The following is an 11,120-nucleotide window of genomic DNA, read 5'->3' on the forward strand; positions in this document are numbered from 1 at the left end:
GATGTAACTTTCGTCTAGTAAAAAGAGTTCCGTCGATACCGTACATCTAATTACCTACGAGTCTAATACTACTGTTCCGAACCCGGAGTGAAAAAAAACAAAAAAAAAAACAAAAAAACAAACGCCACAGAATTGCGTGTAGGCCCGGCCTAATTAAATGTACCAGTAGGCCTGTAATTGCTGCATCATGTGGTAGCCGTATGACTATCGACGGAACTTACTTTTGTGGTCGTTTCGAACAGCTTTACTAATAAACCACCACCTACCAATACAACACTATTATAATTCATCATTACTTTACAATTAAATCGTAATTCATATTTTAATTACTAATCTCCTAGGCCATTAAAGTGACGAATGAATGCCCTACTAAAATTACCATACTAGGTGACAACAATATAGCTATATCATTTTTTTTTTATTTCACAAATTGACACAAATTAGTATTCTTAAACATAGAATAAATAAGCTAAGATAATCAATCAATCATACTATCAATGATTCAAACAATCAATCATTCAATCATGGATATATAGCGCCAATATCCAGGTCAGGATACAATGTTCAGTGGCGCTATGACAATGTTATTACTCAAACTACACTTAATGAGACTACTAAGGTTAATTACCGTTACATATCTACATAGGCTACAACAACAAGACTTCGAAAATATTAATAAATAACAACAATTTACATAATAATCATAACACAGCAGCCATCATACTGCAAAGAATAAGTTTGAAACTGTTGGCAAATGTAATTGTTTTATATAATTTCGTAAAGCGCAGGTAGTCAAAAAGATAAAGGAGCAATCATTTAATGATTGTGTGCTTTTAGAATGTCCACCCAAGCTGCAAAAAATACGTTTAATTTACAGTGTAGCTCAGTCCTAAATAAAAGCTATTTTTCAAACAATAAAATCAGTCATGAATGGGGCCGATTCTCGAACAGAGGCAGAGTACGAACGCTCGGGTCAAGTGACAGTGTGCCAGCCCGAGGGCAACATTCTGGGCGGAAATTTAGACTAGCAATATTCCACAAACATTCATGACTGGGTTCCATAAACTTGTCCTATATTTAACTGCATTCCATCCACCGTACTGATGAGTTAGATGGTAGTGTTTTCCAAAAATTTAATTGTAAAATTGAAGATCATTTGAAATCCGGTTACATCTGTTTTTGAAAAATTGGGAACAGGAGTAAGACTTCATATCTACCTCAGCCTATGTTCGAGGCTGAGATGAGAAATGACATCTCTAGATTTTAGGAACGGCCAACAACCCTCCCATACTTTAAAAAGGAAACATATAACTGAGGATTGTGTTTAATACACATCAAGAGCTTCCGGTTTTTCATTTAAAAAGTGAGCAAAATTGATGTCTTTCAAAATGTTATTATTTTTAAGTTAATAGAGTTGAGTTGAGAAAGCGGTGGATCGTTCGAGCTCAAAGTCAATCCATTTACGTGATATATTATACTAAACATTCAGTGTCATTACTACAATCACTGAGAAGGATCATTTTATTTGGTTTTGAATATTTTTGCAAAGGGCGGAGAGTTTCAATTCTTAAGTTAATAGAAAACGCAATCTGGTGCCAAATTTGTTTCTTATTTTGTTATTAATTATTTTGCCTGTTGTATATTTGTTAATTATTCAACTGTAAGATCAAAAGGAAGGATACATTTTAGCACCTTTGAAAATTTCAGGCTGATTTCTAGGCGTTCAAATTTTAGGACATGACCCTATAGTTTACAGAATGTTGACTGGATGACATCAGTAAGTGATCGGGTGGCAAAGAGCGAGATAACAGGAGTGCCAGGGCACCACTTGGCAACAGATTGGACGCCAACGGCCCTACGGTGGCAAAGGTCTGGACCGTACTGAACGCATTTCTATCGCGACCTGTGTCGGTGACTTTTTCTTGTTGTCACACTTATAAGCGATTGTATAAAGGTATGGGTTGAGAGAGGAGTTAATAGGCAAAATAAAGGTCGCTGACCAGGCATATATGTCGGCTGGGAGTTTCCATGCACCAACTTCGGATCCAATTCCCATCAAGATAATCGGAAACCAGCAACAGAAATCAGTTAGGACGATCATTGCCATCTTGGTTGCCATCTTAATCTCCCTTGCGCGCCTCCGACTTCTTTTAACCCTCGATGCTTTTCTCTTTACGCATATGTAAATTGAAATATAACTCACTGCGATGACGACGAATCCAAAGAGGTTGAAGGCGATAAAAATCGATATGGCGTATTCCCAGCCTGGTAATCGGTCTCTTGTCAGCGGTAGTGCCAGACAAACACTTTGCCGTCCATAGTAGTTACCTCCGAAGTACGGTATGTTGATGAAGCTTATATGGTTGAACATTGGGAGGAAACTGATAAAAATAACGACCGCCCAGGCAATACCGACAATTTTAATGCAATTTTTGCGATTGAGTCGAATGCTACTGTACGGATAAACTATCATAATTGCACGATCAACACTCATAAGCATCAAGATGAATACCGAGCATTCGCTTGATAATGTGGCGATAGAGCCGGCGAAACTGCAAAGGAAACTGGTTTTCCAAACCTCTGCAAACGTCGCGTACACCCCCCTGTAGTAAAGATCCACTCCTGCTATGATTATCATGTAAACCGCCATCAGTAAATCAGATACTGCAAGATTAGTTATGAGTATGGATTGGGCATTAAAGTCGTTTTCCAGCAAGCGCAATATAATAACAGCTAAGTTGCCGATGAGGGCAGTAATTCCAAGAATCATCATCAGGATCCGCAAAGCTTCCCTCTTCAAGAGATCTTTACAAGATGAAAATTGATCAGTAGTCGGACGGCAGTCGGGAACACGTTTCATAATGCAGCAGATGCTGAACTCATCCGATAATCTATGTGATACATTGAATGAAAATAACAAAATATATATCATCATCATTATGTTTGTTGCTGTTGATGGTAGTAATATTATAAGAAATTTGATTGTGTTAGTTGTAGAGGATAACCGTAGTACAAATTATTTATAGTAAGAACTTACAAAGTTTTAAGGGAAGTGAGTCCATCAAATATATCAGGATTGTAGGTCCTTAGCTCATTATTTTCCAGATTTCTGAATATAATTTAATCAAATAAAAAATATCAAATCATATCTACGAGGGAAAAAATCATTAAGAAGTCTCATAGTTTTGTGAACAATTATTTTGGTAACTGATATTGTTTGTAACTGACACTAGAGCTGTAATCAGTATGTAACCAACGTAAAATGATAATGCTTATACATACATAATTATATAATACATACATGTATTTAATTTTATATAAACTAAATAGGTAATGTGTGAAAATGGTAAATGGTGTGAAATTAATTATTTGTAAAGTCATATATTCTTTGTATGCACTCGATTGTCATGAAACTGATAATATCTGATTGTCATAATCTCTAAATTATACTCGTCATGTGATCAATCACAATTGGTAAATGTGTTAGTTTTCGATAACTCATATGGGGTATTGTCGATAATACGTGAATTTAAAGAGTGGTTTGTAATCGATTGATATGTAAGAACAAATTCTACATTTGATTAGCCAGACACATACCTTAATTAATGTTCAAAAACAGATTATTAGAGATTATTAAACGATTGTCACTTACAACGTTTCAAGATTTTTCAAACCATTGAAGACACCTTGTTTCAGATAAGTTAATTTGTTACCATGCAAATTCCTTTAAAAATAAATGAGTATATACAATACGATTATTATTATTATTTAAAATAATGAACCATTAACACAAGAAAAGAGTGTAGCCTACGTTTTTTTATACTTTAAATCCAATTCACACCTGAATTTGTTCTCAAGACTAAAAATATCAACTGTAATCATTATTCATCATAACGGGCTTGATCTATATAAGACATTACGGTACGTGTATACGAGAGAAAGTAAAATATATAAATGAGCGTATATTAGTTTTCCAGTAATTGCCAATATAATATTCAAAATACTACAGTAGAAATGTAACGTGGTGGTAAAGACGTCTACTTTCTAATTCCATAGTGTGTTTTATTCGTAACACCAGGATTTTTCTAAAAAAACAACTCATCTCTTAATACCACAACATGCCTGTGTGCATAGCCAATGCAGATGTTGCAATAGCGATTGACACATAGGATATATTCTATATTTGATATTGGCAATCCTAACTTAAAATAAACACGAGGTTTTCGAGTATAGTTCTTTCTGGTCATTTTGTTCTTCATGACTGATTTTATTGGTAGGCCTATGATTACCTTTATTTATATGGATATATTAATTATGAAAATACATTTGTTATAATTTCGAAGTTCAATTTCTCAAATTAAAGAGTATTTATTGTTTAAAAAAACCTATAATCTGTTTGATTATATTTTTTAATGTGGTCTTGAATTGGCGGTCATTTTGTCACTTGGTCCGTCCATAATTGTGGTCTCGGTCTCGAATTAGAAGGGTCTCATAATTAGAGGTTAAGCTCAGTGTTTAAAGATAGGTGGTCAGTTGGTACTTTGAAAACTGGGTCTCCGTATTAGAGGGGGGTCTCGAATTGGCGGGCAGACCGTAGTTATTCCTCCTATCTGTTGACTGCTGATGTGTAGTTAAACGCGTACTGCAGGAGCACAAGTCACATCAAGGTAAATTACCTTGGTCACATACGCACAGCTAAATGTAAATACGCACTTAGTATACTGATCATATTACTATAGCAACCGATGACAGCTAAACAGTAATTGGTTAATTAAAACTAATACTGTATACATTAAAAGACCGCGATTGACTTATAAAGAAATTAGTAGACTAGCGGAAATTAATTATACTTAGGTTACATTTAATGCATTAAAAAAATTTCAGAAATTCCTTTCTTCGTATAATAATGTTCCTATAGTGTACTATGCGGAGCTCTACTAATTGCTTAGTATTAGTTTGGGACATGGACTATCAAAATCCCGACAACCGATATTTTAGTGGATTTACGCTTACAACGTTCGAAGATTTGTTAGATCACTGAAGACACCTTTTATTACACCAGATATCTCGTTATTAGACAAATACCTTAAAAGATAAATCTAAAAACGAGAAAAATTACCGATATATCAATAAGTATAGGTTTTCCAGTAATTGCCAATTACTCAGAATACTACAGTAGAAATGTAACGTGGTGGTAAAGACTTCTGCCTTCTAATTCCATGGTACTGTGTTTTATTCGTAAAATTAGGATTTTTCCAAGAAAACAATTCAACTCTTACATTTTTAAAGTTCTGTTTCCTTAAATTATAAGGAAGTGTACTCATTTAAATATAGCTAAATATTTTAAATATAAATTTAGCATAGGTATTATATCTAAATTCCAATCATTGGCTTAATTGGAAAGTCTTAAGTAAAACATTTTAAAGTTTATATGTATGTATTTTATTTTCTTTGTTGAATGGTCTTATTTATAATAATAATTACTAATATACAGACTAAAATTTATATTATGGCCACAGTTTGGTCATTCTTATTCTTTAAAATATGAAGAATAATGCTTCTTCTTTTATTAATTGCACTTTGATCAAAAACAAACTTGGTATTTTGTCCTATTATGCCCTTCCACCAGCTAGGGAACTAATTAAATATGCATCATTGTCTTCTGTGATTGGTTGATTGTTCACTTTTTAATGCTTGGTGGATATAATGCACTCTTCCGGATTTTTTTGCTTTGGTGGATGGATATAATGCGTAACTCTCATATTAATTTCATATTTATAAACATTTTTTGGGGTATATTATCAATTCACATGATAAATTAAATCCATAGAATGCCCCTAAGCCAAAAATCTCAAAATTCTCAACAATGGATATAATGCGTTTTTCCGAATCACGGCAGTATAACTGTAATATGTTTCATAACATTTTTTTTGTTGTCACTGACAACTCTCGAAGACTTGTCAAACCTCTGAAGGTATCACGACCTAGATCAGATATTCTGTTACCATACAAATACCTTGAAAAAAGAAGATAAACTACTATGAAAAATTAAAATTAGGAGTGAAGCTGGACCGTTACTTTTTATCTGCCCTTTTAGACTTTTATTGGCTCCCGTAGGTGTCGTTCCAACATTCTGATCCAGGTAAGTACCGTATTATTCACGGTTTTTCCTATCCTCCTTAGGATATTTAAGACTGGTAATTCTGAAATCTTTTCAAGTACATCTTGTTTTATCTAAAATTGCAGTCTAATTATTAGTGTGTTCCTTAGATACGGTCAAGGGTGTCTTTATGTCAAAATATCCATATATAAGATGCGTTCCATGGTGTACCAGACAAGGGTTTCTTGGGATTAATATTTTAATTATAACCCACCATAACTCATCAACTTCTAAAATTATTTACCTAATAGTATTATGTGTAACACTTGAATAAGGGTACCCCTTTTTGAAAGACACTAACTGAAGATGTGAAATTGACTCCATGATTGTGATTCAAAACTGAGTACGGTCAATGGTGCCTTTATGTCAAAATATCCATATAGACGATGCGTTCCACAGTGTACCAGACAGGGTTTTTTGTGATAAATAATTAAATTATAACCCACTTATCAACCTTTAAAAATATATAATTATTATATGTGTAACCCTTGAATAAGGGTAACCCTTTTTAAGAGACACTAACTGAAAATGTGAAACTGTCTCCATGATTGTGATTCAAAACTGTGTTGAATTTACTATTTGCACACTCAGTAAAAGTCCCCGCCAATTTAGTAGGGGTATCCCTCTTAATTACAAAGGGACCTTCTTTCACAGCATATCTCTTTCATACTAGGTCGTTCATAGGGATGAGCAGTACACAGTAACACAGTTACTTTATTATGTTAAGACAATTTAAACTTGTCATGTAAGAGTGTATAAATAAATAATAGGTAAAATGACAAGCCATGCCTCTATTTAAATGACGTACAGAGTAAATTATAGATCGTTGAATTGCGCGACGTTGTAAGTAAAATGAAAAGTCATGTACTTAAATGAAGTACAGAGTAGATACCGTAATTGATCTTTAAATTGTGCGACTTTGTATTTGTAATGGTAAAACGGATTCATGCGTTTGTTTGCATAACGTAGATTCCCTAAACCAAGCCCACACATTCGGACAACAACGACCATTTAAAGAAATCGCATGCGCAGGTAACTTTAAGTGACGTAATTGCGTTAAAATTCCATAGCCGTCTTTGTGCTTTCGAAAGTTCTCTAATGTGGTATACTTTACGACTTGACAGTGATGATGTAATACATAACTTATATTAATATATTCATAAATTGTGGACTGTCACTTACAAATATTGAAGACTTGTCAAACCATTGAAGCAACCTTTCTTTAAATTAGTTATTCTGTTAAACTTCAGATACCTTCAAAATGAAATAAGAAAGTGATCTTAATTGAATTGGATCTTCAATGACATAATTTTCTCTTAACACCTACAACATGCCTGTGTGCATAGCCAATGCAGATGTTGCAATAGCGATTGACACATAGGATATATTCTGTATTTGATATTGGCAATGCTAACTTAAAATAAACACGAGGTTTTCGAGTATAGTCTTCATCTGGTCATTTTGTTCTTCATGACTGATTTTGTTGGTAGGCCTATGATTATTTGATCTTTTGTCTGTGATTGTTGTTCGTTATCGACGATTGTTAATTTTGACATAAAAAATGAAATATCAAGCGATACATATTTTATTATCAAGAATCTGATTAATGATTGGAGGCTTGTCAAGCCATTGAAGACACCATCCTTTAGATAAGTTATTTGTTTTGAAGACAGATCCTTTTGTCTTCAAAGACAAACGACGGTAGCCAGGATTTTGAAAGGGTGGGGGCGTGGTACGTAGTACCGAACGGGGTGGATTTCATAAGGGGTGTCCCTTTCTCTACAACTGTTGAAAATAGTACCTCTAAATGGCCGGTAAATTCATTATCATCACATCACCATTATAGGCCTAGTAAAAAAGAAGTGCTAACAAATTTCTCATAAACGTTTATCAGCGATTTTCGGCAACCAAAGATCTAAATAATCTGTGTGATGGTGTATAGAAAATTAAACCTGAATACATTGTCTTTGAAGTATTCGATGCACATTACCTACTTCAAGCCCCCCTCCCCATCCCATGATCTCCACTCATGGTCATACCCAAAACAACTTAGGCATAACTATAGCTTATTACCGCACGCTTATATTATAACAATTATAGTCATTGGACAAATTACAGATTTCTTTTTCGCCTTTATCACAATTTTCTTCACATTTAATATCATTAATATTATTATCTATTATCAATATCACTGTCATCATCGTCATCCTTATTGTTATTATTATTATCATCATCATCCTCATCATCATCAGTAGTAGTAGCAGCAGCAGCAGTAGTAGTAGTAGTGGAAGTAGTAGTAGTAGTAGTAGTAGTAGTAGTAGTAGTAGTAGTAGTAGTAGTAGTAGTAGTAGTAGTAGTAGTAATAGTAAGTAATAATACTAACCAAAACTTATTATTTATTAAAACTTATTATTATTATTATTATTATTATTATTATTATTATCATTATCATTATTATTATTATTATTATTATTATTATTATTATTATTATTATAATTATTATTATTATTATTATTATTATTATTATTATTATTAGTGGTAGTGAGTAGTAGTACTACTAGTAATAATACTAAACAAAACTTCATAGAAGCTTGTTGCAAAAAGTATACAAACAAAAAATGCACCATACAGTATTACGTTTCTGTATCCTAAAAGACATGTGATCCAGTGTTAGAATTTGTATGTGCTAGCAAAGAATAGAGCATATTAGAATAAAAACGACGTAAAGTATTAATTACCATCTGAATGTTGGTTGGGGGAGGGACACTAGCATCGGTCTAACATGTTTGCATCTAGTCTACTGCATACATTTATTAGATTGTAAATCAATATTTTAAAATTTCCTGTGACAAAATTTAAGACATTGACATCAACATCGTTGTTGTTATCATTATCATTATCATCGTAACATCATCTCGTTTGTTTATAATTAAAGAATAATTTAGAATCATCAAGCTGGGTCACGATTGTACAATTTCTGCGCAAAGAGTGTTTTTTTTTTATCTCATTTAATAACACAGCTATCCATGACAAATAATACGTTACAAAATATTGACGAATCCATTTATTAGGCCCTAGTCTTTTTTAAATATAATTTAGTAAATATTGCTGTATAGCCATTGTAAATTGTGTCTTACATATGTTAGTAATTAGCTAAGATAAATGAGAGAACTGGGTGGGTTATTAATGTTCATCTCAGCTGCAAAACTTCCTAATTAGTTTTATTTTCAATGTACAGTGTAGCTTAGGACTAAATAAAACTACAATTCAGTGAACGGACGAAAGAACAAACAAACAATGAATGATTTGGTTGCACGTTAACGTGTGGAATTTTCCATGAATGAATAAAGTGGTGTGAAATTAAGTATTTATAAGTAATACATTCTTGTATCTAATCGGTAATTGTCATGAAACCGATCATCGGTATAATCAGTATTATTTTCGTATTCTGTAATTAATATTTCCCAAGTTATCGATCACGATATTTATTCAATTGCTGGTTTATAATCGATATGATACTTTATACAACCAAGTCGGATTCATATTGCTATGTATACATTTTCAAATGACAAGCATATAAAACAATTTTTGACGAATGTATGAAAACAGCATTAAAATGTTCTTCTAACACAATACAAACTACAATATACAGTCCGCCCTCCAATTCGAGACCACTCTGTGTATCTGAAATTTGGGGTGGTCTCGTAGTTTGGTCTCAAATTATAAACCTCTAAATAGAGACGACAGGCTTGAAGTGGTCTCCAAGCAGCACAATTGGAGGATAACCGAACCTGAACCCAAATGAAGACCGAAGATAAAAGTGGTGTCCAAAATACAACATGGGACAACCATTTATGTATTTCAAAGAAACTTTTGTTTGCTTTAATTTTTTTTTAAACATCAAGCTGTTTAAAAAACATTAAAAAAATCCGAACAGCATACTGTAAAGTAAATATTGTAAACATTGACACTTTATTTGACTAAAGTTAGGTTTAAGTATGCGGGTGTCCATCCTTTACATAAAGAAAGATGTTATTATTTTCTTTTGTGTTACTTGGTCTTTCCTTATATTCCCAATCTGCAATATGCAATTCTCCAACGAGTTTGAAAGTTCCTCATGGCTTTGATATAGAGGGGATAGAATCCCCGTAGTTAGACTCGTTGATCGGGGAGGTGGGGGTGGGGGAGGAGGCGACTAGGTACTTGCAGAGCCGTAGATAGAGAGAGTTTGGCCAACTTGGCGCATGGGCGCCATGTTGTCACCAAACAGCGCGCGCGTATAGCTTTATAACATTTTATAAAACACTGATGCTGCATAAACTTTCTTTCATTATTCTGTTCATGAGGACAATAGAATTATGGGATTTTAACATATCGTTGTAAATATCATATACAGTATAATCATATTTACCTAACTTTGGAATTAATTAATCAGTGACGTGCTGTATTATTTCGAGAAGATAAAGTGAGGACGATTCTTTTTTTTTCGTTACGATTATCTTTTTGTTTTGAAAGTTTATCATCTAAGCCTATTTGCTAGCAGCCTACTCTATATAGCATGAGGATCCTAAAAGAGTCAACACTGCAGAGGAGAAATGTTGGTTGTGCAGACAGAGTAGGTTTGTGAACTGTCGGCGATAATATGTTAATTTCGCCTGTAAATGAATGATAAAAATATTAATAACATGAAAGTTTTCCAATTGTATCAAGGCCTCTAGGCCTATGACTTCGTAAACTTTAATTTATGAAATAAAATATGCGCTGTCATCTTCAAATCAAACCAACGAACAGCCTAGGCCTATTTGTAAATTGTAATCTAAACAATAAATCAAAGTTGAAGAATTATGGCATTGAGAGAAATTTTTGTACAACATATGCCTAATCATTCATAATCAAGAAGCTAGGCCTTGTAAGTAAAATAGCAGCATTCTCCACACTTCTGTTTATAATATTAGTGAGT

At 33.3% G+C, this 11,120-nt stretch overlaps 1 protein-coding gene and 1 long non-coding RNA gene across 2 annotated transcripts; both read right to left on the bottom strand.

The window, feature by feature from the left end:
- Window positions 1-1,855: 1,855 nt before the first annotated feature.
- On the bottom strand, window positions 1,856-2,650 carry LOC117103493 (G-protein coupled receptor GRL101-like). Its single transcript, XM_033244044.1, has one exon. It carries the CDS (start codon window positions 2,648-2,650, stop codon window positions 1,856-1,858), a length of 795 nt encoding a protein of 264 aa, XP_033099935.1.
- A 102-nt stretch (window positions 2,651-2,752) lies between these two features.
- Window positions 2,753-3,712, bottom strand: LOC117103494. Its single transcript, XR_004444607.1, has 3 exons — window positions 3,653-3,712; window positions 3,038-3,109; window positions 2,753-2,891 (listed from the first exon to the last, which is right to left on the bottom strand). It is a non-coding gene; the product is annotated as an uncharacterized LOC117103494 (long non-coding RNA).
- Window positions 3,713-11,120: the final 7,408 nt, after the last annotated feature.

Source organism: Anneissia japonica, unplaced genomic scaffold, assembly GCF_011630105.1.
Source record: "Anneissia japonica isolate Jap-2015-1 unplaced genomic scaffold, ASM1163010v1 scaffold288223_len119359_cov103, whole genome shotgun sequence".
Lineage (NCBI taxonomy): Eukaryota > Metazoa > Echinodermata > Crinoidea > Comatulida > Comatulidae > Anneissia > Anneissia japonica.

Coding starts and splice junctions, on each gene's coding strand:
- LOC117103493 (XM_033244044.1), bottom strand. CDS start 2,650: ATGGCGGTTTACATGATAATCATAGCAGGAGTGGATCTTTACTACAGG.